At 40.8% G+C, this 14,570-nt stretch overlaps 1 protein-coding gene across 4 annotated transcripts in view; it reads left to right on the top strand.

The window, feature by feature from the left end:
• Positions 1–14,570, top strand: part of tex10 (testis expressed 10) — a 75,694-nt gene that overhangs the window by 15,771 nt on the left and 45,353 nt on the right. For 3 of the 4 annotated variants that reach the window (XM_073054272.1, XM_073054274.1, XM_073054271.1), the window contains exons 5-8: positions 5,358–5,592; positions 9,708–9,820; positions 10,969–11,210; positions 11,906–12,044. In XM_073054272.1, coding sequence (XP_072910373.1) covers positions 5,358–5,592; positions 9,708–9,820; positions 10,969–11,210; positions 11,906–12,044 — 729 coding nt within the window. The remainder of the gene's footprint in view (positions 1–5,357; positions 5,593–9,707; positions 9,821–10,968; positions 11,211–11,905; positions 12,045–14,570) is intronic. The other variant, XM_073054273.1, reaches the window with a different exon arrangement.

Below are 14,570 nucleotides of genomic sequence, written 5' to 3' on the forward strand. Positions count from 1 at the left end.
TCTTTAAACTTCCTTGTGACTATAATTCCAAGATAAGTAAATTGATTATGGACTACTTTAAAAGGGAGATCACGAAATATTAGTTCTTGTGCTTCTTTATTAATTGGGAAAAGTTCACTCTTATGTAAGTTGAGTTTATAGCCAGAGATCTGGCTAAACTGGTCAAGAAGTGAAAACATTAGAGGTAAGGATGTAGACGGATTTGAGAGAAAGAGTAATAAGTCATCAGTATAGAGAGAAACTTTATGCTCAACACCCCCTCTCCAAATCCCAGTCAATTCAGGACAATTTCGAAATGCTATCGCCAGAGGTTCTATAGCCAAATCAAAGAGAAAGGGACTTAAGGGGCATCCCTGACAGGTGCCACGTTTGAGATTAAATACTTGGGATTTCTGAAAATTAGTTAGAACAGAAGCAGTAGGACACAGGTACAGCAATTGGATCCAAGAGATGAAACTTTGGCCGAGGTCAAATTTTTCTAAGACTGCAAAAAGGTAGTTCCACTCTATATGGTCAAATGCTTTCTCCGCATCAAGGGAGATAACACATTCAGGAGTCCCAGTTGGAACTGAGTATAAAATATTAAATAGACGCCGAATGTTAAAAAAAGGGAGGCGGTTTTTAATAAAGCCTGTTTGGTCATCAGAGATAATGGAGGGAATAACGGTTTCTAATCTATGAGCCAACACTTTAGCTAAGATCTTTACATCAACATTGAGCAGAGAGATCGGCCTGTACGAGGAACACTCTGTTGGGTCTTTGCCCTTTTTAAAAAGAAGAATAATAGATGCCTCATTGAAAGAGGGTGGCAATTTGCCGTAATTAAACGAGTCAGATAATACTGAAAGTAACTGAGGAGAAAGAAGTGAGGAGAATGATTTATAAAATTCCGCAGGGAACCCATCAGGTCCAGGAGATTTCCCTGAGGACAGTGCAGAAATTGCAAAAGATATTTCTTCTGGTGATATAGGCGCATTGAGTTTGGCTTTGAAATCAGATGAAAGTGAGGGGATATTCAGATTCTGTAAAAATTGATCCACAGAGATATTGTCATTCAGGGATTCAGAGGAATAAAGCCGAGAATAAAAATTTTTAAATGCGTCATTAATTTCTAAATGATCCAATGTAAAGTCTCCGTTCTCCTTCCGGATCTTTGTAATATGTTGTTTGGCTTTGGAACGCCTCAGCTGATTGGCTAGGAATTTACCAGACTTATCCCCATGAATGTAAAAGCGGCTCTTGCTTTTGAGAAGTTGGCGTTCGACAGGTTGAGTGGACAGAAGGTTAAATTTAGTTTGGAGCTCAACGAGCTTCTTGTATAGTTCAGGGGACAGAAGGTTAAATTTCGTTTGGAGCTCAACGTGCTTCTTGTATAGTTCAGGGATACCCGATTTTGAAGAAATGGATAACAACAGTAAAGAGGAAAAAACTTTTGCTCAGAAAATCAAGCATAATTAGTTTTGGAGGTACTAAGCATTAGCAAGGGCAAATAAAAATATAATTGGGTGTTTCATATAAACCCTCAAACAGTAAAGATGCAGTATAAATCAAGAAATTATATATGGACTTGAGTCACAGAGGATTTTAATCTGTGGAAGACAGATAAACTAAATCAGCACTAATATTGTGGAGGGCAAACTAATGGTGCATATAAAGATAGTTTACCCAATAAGTATGTGGCAACCCACATTTAATGGTGGAGGAACTCAGCAGGCCAGGCAGCATCTATGGAGAAGAGTAAACAGTTGATGTTTCAGTCTGAGACCCTTCATCCGGACCTCATTAGGTGTGTGACTTTTCAATAGATGCTGCCTGGCCTGCTGAGTTCCTCCAGCATTTTGTGTGTGTTGCTTTGATTTCCAGTATCTGCAGATTTTTTCATCTAAGTACGTTGACAGCGCAGGCTATTTTAGATCTATTATTGTGTCATGAACAACAAGTTAATTAGGAATATGGTAGTTAACAGGTTTTTATGGAACAATGACTGGAACATGAAAGAATTTAAAGGTAGAAATGACAATTAAAGTACGTTGTGGTAGTACAAGGGAAAATAGAAGCAGAATGCAAAATGAAGTGTTGCAGGTACAAGATTTGTTTTCTTGTGGGCAAACACAGTAAATCACAAAAGAATCAATGAAAGACTGCACCCAACAGGACGGGTAAACAACCAATCTACAAAAGACATCAAACTCCGCAAATACAAAAGAAAAAAAAATCTGGAGAATAGGAGATGAAGAGGCCTTGAACGCAAGACCACAGGTTGTGGGAATATTTCAGAGATAGGGTGAGTGCTATCTGCTTCAAGAGCCTGATGGTAAAGGAGTAATGAGTCCTGAGGCTCCTTTATCTTCTTCCTGATGGCAGCTATCTCCTATCTCCTTTATCATAGCATTGAAGAGGGATAGGAACAGACAAGTTAGGAAAGCGTTTAATTGGAGTAAGGGGAAATATGGTTAAGGAGTAATGAGTCCTGAGGCTCCTAAATCTTCTTCCTGATGGCAGCTATCTCCTATCTCCTTTACCATAGCATTGAAGAGGGATAGGAACAGACAAGTTAGGAAAGCATTTAATTGGAGTAAGGGGAAATATGGTTAAGGAGTAATGAGTCCTGAGGCTCCTAAATCTTCTTCCTGATGGCAGCTATCTCCTTTCTCCTTTACCATAGCATTGAAGAGGGATAGGAACAGACAAGTTAGGAAAGCGTTTAATTGGAGTAAGGGGGAATATGGTTAAGGAGTAATGAGTCCTGAGGCTCCTAAATCTTCTTCCTGATGGCAGCTATCTCCTATCTCCTTTACCATAGCATTGAAGAGGGATAGGAACAGACAAGTTAGGAAAGCGTTTAATTGGAGTAATATGAGGCTATCAGGCAGGAAGTTGGAAGCATAAATTGGGAACAGATGTTCTCAGGGAAGTGTACAGAAGAAATGTGGCAAATGTTCAGGGGATATTTGCGTGGAGTTCTGCATAGGTACGCTCCAGTGAGACAGGGAAAGGGTACAGGAACCATGGTGTACAAAGGCTGTTGTAAATCTAGTCAAGAAGAAAAGAAGAGCTTACGAAAGGTTCAAAAAGCTAGGTAATGATAGATATCTAGAAGATTATAAGGCTAGCAGGAAGGAGCTTAAGAAAAAAATTAGGAGAGCCAGAAGGGTTCATGAGAAGGCCTTGGTGGTCAGGATTAAGGAAAAACCCAAGGCATTCTATAAATATGTGAAGATCAAGAGAATAAGACATGAGAGAATAGGACCAAACAAGTGTGACATTGGAAAAGTGTGTATGGAACTGGAGGACATAGCAGAGGTACTTAATGAGTACTTTGCTTCAGTATACACTATGGAAAAGGATCTTGGCGATTGTAGGGATGACTTGCAGTGGACTGAAAAGCTTGAGCATGTAGATATTAAGAAAGAGGATGTGCAGGAGCGTTTGGAAAGCATCAAGTTGGATAAGTCACCAGGACTGGACGAGACATACCCCAGGCTACTGTGGGAGGCAAGGGAGGAGATTACTGAGCCTCTAGTGATGATCTTTGCATCATCAATGGGGACAGGAGAGGTTCCAGAGGATTGGAGGGTTGTGGATGTTGTTCCATTATTCAAGAAAGGGGGTAGAGATAGGCCAGGAAATTATAAACCAGTGAGTCTTACTTAAGTGCTTGGTAAGTTGATGGAGGACATCCTGAGAGGCAAGATTTATGAATATTTGGAGAGGTATAATATGATTAGGAGTAGTCAGCATGGCTTTGTAAAGGGCAGGTCGTGCCTTACAAGCCTGATTGAATATTTTGAGGATGTGACTAAACACATTGATGAAGGAAGAGCAGTAGATGTAGTGTATATGGATTTCAGCAAGGCATTTGATGAGGTACCCCATGCAAGGTTTAGTGAGAAAGTAAGGAGGCATGGGATCCAAACAGACATTGCTTTGTGGATCCAGAACTGGCTTGCCCGCAGAAGGCAAAGAGTGATTGTAGACGGGTCATACTCTGCATGGAGGTTGGTGACCAGTGGAGTGCCTCATGGATCTGTTCTGGGACCCTTGCTCTTTGTGATTTTTATAAATGATCTGGATAAGGAAGTGGAGGGATGGGTTAGTAAGTTTGCTGATGACACAAAGGTTGGAGGTGTTGTGGATAGTGTAGAGGGCTGTCAGAGGTTAGAGCGGGACATTGATAGATGCAAAACTGGGCAGATGGAGTTCAACCCAGATAAGTGTGAGATGGTTCATTTTGGTAGGTCATATATGATGGTAGCATATAGTATTAATGGTAAGACTCTTGACAGTGTGGAGGATCAGGGGGATCTTGGGGTCTGAATAAATAGGACACTCAAAGTTGCTGCACAGTTGACTTTGTGGTTAAGAAAGCATACGGTGCATTGGCCTTAATCAATCGTGGGAATTCTGCTGGCCTCACTGTAGGAAGGATGTGGAAACCATAGAAAGGGTGCAGAGGAGATTTACAAGGTTGTTGCCTGGATTGGGGAGCATGCCTTATGAGAATAGGTTAAGTGAACTCGGCCTTTTCTCCTTGGAGTGACGGAGGATGAGAGGTGACCTGATAGAAGTGTATAAGATGATGAGAGGCATTGATTGTGTGGATAGAGGCTTTTTCCCAGGGCTGAAATGGCTAGCACAAGAGGGCACGATTTTAAGGTGCTTGTAAGTAGGTACAGAGGAGATATCAGGGGTAAGTTTTTTTACACAGAGTGTGGTGAGTGCCTGGAATGGGCTGTTGGCAGCAGTGGTGGAGGCAGAAACAATTGTTTTTTTAAGAAACTCCTGGATAGGTACATGGAACTTCGAAAAATAGAGGGCTATGGATAACCCTGGGTAATTCCTAACGTAAGGACATGTTCGGCACAGCTTTGTGGGCCGAAGGGCCTGTATTGTGCTGTAGGTTTTCTATGTTTCTGTGTTTCAAATTCAAACCCACTTCTCCCACACCCAGCTTTGAGCAACTCTGGTCTTATTTACCCTGTGTCAATTTCCACGTGACTCAGTTAATAAACCAGAGATTATTACCTTTTTGGTCCTGCATTTTAATTTAGTTCCTAGCTGCTCAAATACCCTCAGCATAACCTCCTTACTTGTTCTTCCAACATAGTTGATACCCACATGGACCAGAAAAGCCAGATCTTTGGATTCAAAACTGTGATCAATAATTTTCTTGATATGTAGGAAAAGAAGGGACATCGTGAATTAGTGCATGAAAGTAGCACAGTGGTTAAAGAAAATCTGTCATGATTGTACTGAATAGTGGGAGTGGCAATAAGTTATCAATTGGCCTCGGACAATGTTTTTATATTCTGCTGAGGATGAGCATCCATTCTTTTTTTTCCCCCCCATTACACTAGACCTTCCCATGATGCTGACGAAGGTTTGTCTTCAGTGGAGAATCTGAAAAGCTTCATTCAAATCCTAGTACCACTTCTATTGGAATGTTGGGTGGAAGCTTCTCCTGCTCAACTTGCTGGCCCTTCACCAGGTAGTCTACTTGAACTGGAAGCCATGCAGCTTAAACTGCAGGTCCTTAGCATCATCCAGCTGTTGTGGAAGTTAATAAAGCACCAAGATGAGACTGAGAAACTGGTAAGGAGGAATATTCAAGTTAATTATTGAATGAAATTATGCCTTAATGAAATTTTTTTTCTGATAGGGTAGGGCCACTGGGTTAACAAAAACTTAACTTGTGCCCTACCCCATCATTAACTTTCCCTATTGTTCTTTGCCTTTTCCTCTTTCTCTGCATTTAAAAATTTATTTATAATTTTTCATTCTTCCCATTGTCATGTTGCCTTATCTCTGTTTCTTTTTTGACAGATGCTGATTAACTTACTCAGTGTATTCTTCTTTTCTTTCAGATTTCTAGCATTCAAGTAATTTGCTGTTTTCCTTATTCTGGAAATTCCTTTCCAAATTCCTTTGCAGATTGACTTCCTCCTTCTACTTAAAGAACACTATGTCCATACTTTTAGCTTTCTTTGTTACAAGTACTGTTTATGGGCTAATCATGATACAATAAGTTGTGTAAAATGAAAGCATCTCATACTTTGATTAAGGAGATTTTGCATTTGGAAATAGAATGTTGCAACCTCTGATGTTTTCAGCATATTACTTTATATTCAAAAATAGAGACTATATACAAAAAGAACACTTAACTGTGTTTGGGTCAGCCATGCAGATTACAATTCTGGCTCTGATTTTATTTCCTAATTCAAGATCATCCAGTCCTGTCTGTTTCTAACATGATAGTTTTCCCTCTTTGGTTTAAAAGTATTAGCATTTGAAAGGGCTTTTCTTAGCAATCTTCATAGATTTCTGCTCATAATTAGAGCACCAGGATTTTCAGTGTGAACAGTTTGAAATACATTTGCATTTTTGAGAATCTCGGTTTAAATTTTATTTGTAGCTTCTTGAGGCTTTATGATTAGTTTATACCCCACCAATTTTTTGTTCAAGAAAGGTAACAGAGATAACCCTGGAGATTATAGACCATCAGTGGTGGGCAAACTACTGGAGAGGATTCGTACAGACAGGATTTACTGGCATTTGGAGAACCATAGTCTGATTAGGGATAGTCAGCACAACTTTGTTAGGGGCATGACATGCCTCACGAGCCTGATTGAATATTTTGAGGAAGTGACAAAACCAGTTGCTGAAGATTCAGCAGTGGATGTGGAGTATATGGAATTTAGTAAGGTGTTCAAAAGGTTCCATGGTGGACTCATTCAGAAAGTCGAGAGGGATTGGATCCAGGGAAACATGGCTGAATGGATTGCCCACAATAGGAAGATGGTAGTAGCAGATGGAACATATTCTGCCTGGAGGTAGTTGACCAGTGCTGTTCCACAGGGGCTCTTGCTTTTGTGATTTTTGTAAAGACTTGGATGATGAAATGGAACGATAGGTTAGTATGTTTGCAAATGTCATGAAGGTTGGTGGTGTTGTGGATAGTATAGAAGGCTTTCAAGGGTTATAACAAGACATAGATATGATGCAGAGCTGGGCTGAGAAATAGTGGATGGAGTTCAATCAGGAAAGTGTGAAGTAATCCACTCTGGATGGTTGAATTTGAAGGCAGAGTACAGGGCTAATGGCATGATTCTTAGCAGTGTGGGGGAACAGAGGGATCTTGATAGCTAGGTTCAGAGATCCCTCAAAGTTGCCGCACAAGTTGATTACATGGTTAAGGTTTTTGTAGTGTTGGAGGATTGAATTCAAAAGTTGTAAGGTAATGTTGCAGCTCTATAAAACTCTGGTTGTACCACACCTGGAACACACACAAAATGCAGGAGGAACTCAGCAGGTTAGGCAGCATCTATGGAAATGAATAAACAGTCGACGTTTCAGGATGAGACAAATGTTCGACCTAATTTGTAATAAACAGTGTGCACAAAAATCTTGTGCTTTGCAATTTTTTTGTCCAGTGACAACAACTTGTGCATACTGAATAATTTCTTCAATGAAATCAGTATAAATAAACTAGTTCTAAAATCTGCAGACAAATCATTGCAATCTCCATGTTGTTAACATCATCTGCGACAGAAACCGGAAAAGGAAATGTGATTGTGTATGATCATGAAATATACTTAACATGCTAACGAGGTAGAGGGTGCAGTTTAAATTCCTTTGTGCACCAATAGCAAAAGATGTGTTTTCGAGGGAGCATTGTCCGAGACCCTTCATCGAGACTGGAAAGGAAGGGGGAAGATACCAGAATAAGAAGGTGGACAGAGGAGAAGAAGGATAAGCTAGAAGGAGTTAGTTGAAGCCTGGTGGATGGGGGAGAGGAGAGTGGATGATGGGAGAAAAGGAAGGAAGAGGGGCCCCAGAGGGAGGTGATGGACAGGTGAGAAGTGTTAAGAGGTCAGAGTGGGGAAATGAAGAAGAGGGAGGGGAAAATAACCAGAAGCTGGAGAGATTGATATTCATGCCACTAGGTTGGAGGCGATCTAGACAGAATATGATGTGTTGCTCTTCTAGCCTGAGAGTGGCCTCATCGTGCAGAAGAGGACACTGTGGACCGAATGGGCAGGTGTACCGTTTCAGGGATAAATGCCAGGAGGGAGATTAGTGGGGAGTGGCAACTAGGCAAGCAAATCACAAAGGGAGCTATCCGGGTGGAAAATGCAGAGTGGGGTGAGGTAAAGATGTGTTTGATGGTAGGGTCAGTTGAAAATGGCGTAAGTTGTGGGGAATGGTGTGTTGGATGCAGAGGCTCATAGAGTGGTAGGTGAGGACAAGAGGAACTCTATCCCTGTTAAGACGGTGGGGTGAGGGGTGTTGAAGATGGTGTGAGTGTGGATATCTGGCAGCATCAATTCTGGAGGACGGGAAACCCTGCTCTTTGAAGGAGGAGGACTTCTCTGTTGTGGAATGGAAAGCCTCATCCTGGGAACAGATACGGTGAAGACTAAGGAATGGAGAAAAAGGAATGGTATTTTTACAAGAGACAGGGTGGGAAGAGGTTAAGTTAAGATAGCCATTGGAATTGGTGGGCTTATAAAAATTATCAGTAGACAGTTTGTCTCCGGTGAAGGAGACAGATAGATCAAGAAAAGGGAGACAGTTATTTATTTATATTCAATCACAAACAGGAGAAAATCTGCAGATGCTGGAAATCCAAGCAACACACACAAAGTACTTTGGCAGGCCTGGAGACGGGTCTTGGCCCGAAACGTCGACTGTACTTTTTTCCATAGATGCTGCCTGACCTGCTGAGTTCCTCCAGCATTTTGTGTGTGTTGCTTTATTCATATTAGTAGTCCCTTTGGGATATTGTGTTAATTTCTGGTTGCTTCATTATAGGAATGATGTCAAAGCTTTAGGTAGGGTGCAGAGGATATTTATTTTCAGTTAGAGATATAGTGCGGAATAGGCTCTTCCGGACCTTCGAGCCGCGCTGCCCAGTTACCCACCAATTTAACCCTCACCTATTCATGGGACAATTTACAGTTAACTGAATAACATATGTCTTTGGACTGTGGGAGGAAACCAGAGCACCCAGAGGAAATCCATGTGAAGTTAGGAAGCAACGTACAGACTTACAGAAAACACCGGAATTGAACTCCAAGCTCCAGTACCCCAAGCTTCAAGATCAGAGAGCATGTCAGAATCAGAATCAAGTTAAATATCACTGGCATATGTCATGAAATTTGTTAGGTAGTGTTCCTGAAACTTTGAGTGTGTGTCTTATGAGGATAGGTTGAATGAGCTGGGGCTTTTCTCTGAAGTGAAGGAGGATGAGAGGTGACTTGGTGGAGGTGTAAAAGAAGATAAGATGCATAGTTTGAGTAGACAGCCAGGGAATTTTCTCAAGGTGGAAATGGCTAATATGGTTTGGGGGCGGGATGGAGATAATTCTAAGGTGATTGGAGGAAAATATAGGGGGGGAATGTCAAAGGTAGCCCTTTTATACAGAGAGCAGTAGATGCATTAAACAAGGTGTATTGGTAGAGGCAGATACATTAGGGATATTTATGAGACTTTTTGATAGACACACTAATGAAAGAAAATCGGAGGGCTATGTGGGAAGGAAGGGTTAGATAGATCTTGAGTAGGTTAAAAGTTCGGTACAACATCATGGGCAGAAGGGCCTGTACTTTATTGCATTATTCTATGTTCAGTTCAAAAGATTTGGTATACTTAGACTAATATTCTATAATGCCTACTTTCTAAAAAAAAATTGTTTCCATGTTTTTCAGGAATTCTGGCTACGAAATCACTATCTTTGTGATTTTAAAGATCATTTCATCAGGCATTTTCCTTATTCTGTGTTGGAGACACCCAGGAACAGAAAGAAAGATTGGGATAAAAAGTAAGTAAACAATTTTGATATGATGGAAAAGGAGAGGTATGGAATTAGTACATGAAAGAAATATTCTGGTTCATGAAACTATGAATAAAACTTCCTTTTACTGCTTTGAATGGAGCTTAATGTTAAATGATAAGTGTATTGCAGTTGCAATCATCTCTTTACATTGATGGGTTAAATATCTGGATAACAAGGGTTCCTTTGGTGGAAAGCTTGCATGAACAATACAATCATTGATAGAGTTTCAGATCAATGTAAACATAACCTCATTCCATAATAATTTGTTACCTAAAATGACTTGGTGTTAGATGACTCCATCAATTAGCTTCCGATGAATTCATTTTTAAAAGATTGATTGCAAAACATAGCTTTTTGAAAATTAAGAGCGATTTGCTTGATAGCAGCAGAGTGGAACAGCAAGAAGCGCAGCTGCCTTACAGTTCAAGCAATCCAGGTTCGGTTATGACCTCAGTGCTTCCTGTGTGAAATTTGCTCGTTTTCCCTGTATTCATGAGATTTCCTCAGATTCCTTGCTCAACAGCCCTTTACCTTTCCTACCCACCTGGCTTCACCTATCATCTTCTAGCTATCCTTCTTCCGCTCCCCACACCTTTTTGTTCTGGTGTCTTCCTCCTTCCTTTCTAGACCTGAAGAAGGGTCTCGGCCCAACATGTCAACTGTTTATTCTTTTCCATAGATGCAGCCTGACCTGCTGAGTTCCTCTAGCGATTTGTGTGTGTTGCTGTGAGGACATTCCCTTCTTCTCCCCTACATTCCCACCATCACCCCCACCCTTGCTTGGGTTTCTTCCAGTGTCCTGAAGTCACATTGGTTAATTGCCTTCAATAAATTATCTGGTGTGGGAATCAAGGGTAGTTAATGATATGTGTGAGAGAATAGGTTACACAGAGCCAATATAGTCTCACTGAGCTTTATGGCCTCTTTCTACATTGTGAGGAAATAGAAAATTGAATTCAATTTGCACTTCTGGAGTACAGTATTTGAGTACGTTTCCTTCTTTAAAAAAATCAAATTATTAATTTGGTTGATGGTATAAAACATTTATAAATACAAATTAATGAAGTTACTTTTATCTTACTCTGCATTAAATGTGTACCAGAAGAAAGTCATTAATTTTCACTTATTTTCAGGGATAAACAAGGAGCAACATTTATGAACAATGCAGACCATTCTCTTGCATTGAATCTGGCATTGTGTCAGGTCATGGTGTCACTCACCAATTCTTTAACTGTCCATCAGGATTCAGACTGGTTAGAGCAAATACGAAAATTTGTGACTGAAAATTTGTCAGATGGTAGGAAACTGACCTGCCAACAGCTGAGTGGGATGCTAATGCTGGTATGGAGGCTTGTATTGATACAGCACAACAGAGGTGAGATAAAGTAATGAATAAGTAAAAGTCAGCATTAATGTTAAAAAGTTGTGTACTTTGCATATTGCAATCCACTAAGCTTATGCAGTACATTAGGTGGCTGTGACAATTAGACATGATGCATTCATAAACCAACTATTTCCTGAATAGTTTTTTTATTGTTGCCTTTAACATACTGAGTCCTGTTGGTTTTTACACATTGCGAGTTTGAAAGTATTAAATAATTTATAATGAAGTTATCTGCTTGAACATTCGATATTTGTTAAAGCATTACTTTCAATATACATTCAAAGAGAAATAGAAAAAGAAAAGATTTAAAATTATTTCCTTTTTTAGTCTCATTGGGTTCCATTATGATGTCACCAGGTACTTTGCTTATGTGCCCATCCATTAAGTACAAACCTAGTTGGGCATAGGCAGATAATTTAGCTATATTTAGCTTTTTCTTTCCTCACTGTGGCCACTCCCCCACCCCGAGACATTCACGTGGAATATATTCATAGCAGAAATCAGGAGTGGGTCTGGGAGATTTTATTTAAGCTCTCTGGAATGTAGGTTCATTGGGGTCAGTTATTATGCTTTGAGTGTACTTTGGAAACTTACCTTATTGAATCTTAGGGAGTTTGGATCTTTAAGCAGATAGTTTTTTTTAAACTGTTTATTTTCCCCAATTTATTCTTTGTACTTATTTTTAGCAGCTACAGAAGAATTGCTGAGAGCAGTTTACACACAGTACCAGCAACAGGGACTTGCTCTTTCTGTTCGCACCATGTTGATCAATTTCTTTAGCGGTCTTTACCTGAGAGAGAAAACATCAAATCTTCAGATTGCTAGGTAAAGTATACATTCCCCTCAACAATGAGTGTACAGACAATGTTTCCAATGTAGAAGTGAGTATGATTCCTGTCTGACTAACTAAGGATATCATTATGTCCTTACAAATGCAAGAAAAAGTTTGTGAATCTTTTGTAATTACCTGGTTTTCTATATTAATTACTCATGTAATGTATTCTGGTCTTCATCTAAGTCACAATAATAGACAAACACAATCTGCCTAAGCTAATAACACACAAACAATTGTACTTTGCATGTCTTTATTGAACACATTGTTTAATCATTTACAGTCCAGGCTGGAAAAAGTATGTGAACCCTTGTATTTAATAACTGGTAGAACCTCCTTCAGCGGCAATAACCAGACATTTCCTGTAGCTGCTATCAGACTTGCACAGTGAGGAGGAATTTTAGACCATTACTCCATACAAAACTGTTTCAGTTTCATCAATATTTCTGGGACACCTTGCATGACTAGCCCTCTTTAGGTCTGGACTCTGACTTGGCCATTCCAAAGCACAAATTTTCTTCTTTTTAAACAATTCTGTGGTTGAGTTACTCTTGTGTTTCAGATCATTGTCTTGTTGTATCATCCAACTTCTATTAAGCTTCAGGTGACAGACCACTACCCTGACATTCTCCTGTAAAATGTCTTGATACAATTTTGAATTCATTGTTCCCTCGACAGTTGAAAGCTGTCTAGGCCTGACGCAGCAAAGCAGCTCCAAACCATGATGCTCCTTCCACCATGCTTCATGAGGTTTTGGTGCTGGTATGCAGTGCCCTTTTTCCTCCAAACATAGCGGTGTGCATTTCTGTTAACAAAGTTCAACTTTTGTCTCATCTATCTACAGAACATTGTCCCAAAAGCCTAGTGGAATATCCAGATGATCTTTTGCAAACTTGAGACATGTAGCAATGTTTTTTCTGTTGAAGAGCAGTGGTTTTATCCATAGTGTCTTTGCATGAACACCATTCTTGTTCAGTGTTTTTCATGTAGTCGACACATGAACAGAGACTTTAGAAAGTTCTAGAGATTTCTGTAGGTCTTTTGCTGTTACCTTTGGGTTCTTTTTCATGTCCTTCAGTTTTGCACGTTGTGCTCTTGGTGTGATCTTTGCAAGATGCCCACTCCTGGGGGAATAGCGAGGATACTGAATTTCCTCCATTTGTAGACAATTTCTCTTTATTGTGGATGGATGAACACTCAAGTGTTCAGAAATGCTTTTGTAGCCTTTTCCAGCTTCATGCATCTCTACAATTCTTCTGAGGTCCTCTGAAAGTTGTTTCAATTGAGGCATGGTGCACATGAATAGTTCTTTCATGAGAGCAGCTGGCTCTGTCCATAACCTGACTTTGTGTGTCTTTTTTATGGGGCAGGGCACCTCTGCAACCCACACTTCCAATCTCATGTCATTGATTGGAACATCTGACTCCAAATAGCTTTTGTAGAAGGCATTACCCTAGAGGGTTACATACTATTATGCACAAATCCCTCTCTCACCTGGATGGGGTCAGTGGTGCTGTGAGGATTACATTCCTGGACTTCTCTAGTGCCTTTAACACCATCCAGCCCAAGGTCTTAAGGCACAAACTAACGGAGATGGGAGTAGACTCTCATATGGTGGATTGGATAGTGGACTACTTGACAGATAGACCTCAGTATGTGCGGTTGGGAGACTGTAGGTCTGACACGGTGGTCAGCAGCACAGGAGCGCCGCAGGGGACCGTGCTCTCTCCGGTCCTGTTCACCCTGTACACATCAGACTTCCAATATAACTCGGAGTCCTGCCATGTGCAGAAGTTCGCTGATGACACGGCCAGAGTGGGGTGTGTCAGGAATGGACAGGAGGAAGAGTATAGGAAACTGATACAGGACTTTGTGATATGGTGCAACTCAAACTACCTGCGTCTCAATATCACCAAGACCAAGGAGATGGTGGTGGACTTTAGGAGATCTAGGCCTCATATGGAGCCAGTGATCATTAATGGAGAATGTGTGGAGCAGGTTAAGACCTACAAGTATCTGGGAGTACAGTTAGACGAGAAGCTAGACTGGACTGCCAACACAGATGCCTTGTGCAGGAAGGCACAGAGTCGACTGCACTTCCTTAGAAGGTTGGCGTCATTCAATGTTTGTAGTGAGATGCTGAAGATGTTCTATAGGTCAGTTGTGGAGAGCACCCTCTTCTTTGTGGTGGCGTGTTGGGGAGGCAGCATTAAGAAGAGGGACGCCTCACGTCTTAATAAGCTGGTAAGGAAGGCGGGCTCTGTCGTGGGCAAAGTACTGGAGAGTATAACATCGGTAGCAGAGCGAAGGGCGCTGAGTAGGCTACGGTCAATTATGGAAAACCCTGAACATCCTCTACATAGCACCATCCAGAGACAGAGAAGCAGTTTCAGCGACAGGTTGCTATCGATGCAATGCTCCTCAGACAGGATGAAGAGATCAATACTCCCCAATGCCATTCGGCTTTACAATTCAACCGCCAGGAGTAAGATATGTTAAAGTGCCGGGGTTAGGACTCA

Source organism: Hemitrygon akajei, chromosome 8 (genome assembly GCF_048418815.1).
Source record: "Hemitrygon akajei chromosome 8, sHemAka1.3, whole genome shotgun sequence".
Lineage (NCBI taxonomy): Eukaryota > Metazoa > Chordata > Chondrichthyes > Myliobatiformes > Dasyatidae > Hemitrygon > Hemitrygon akajei.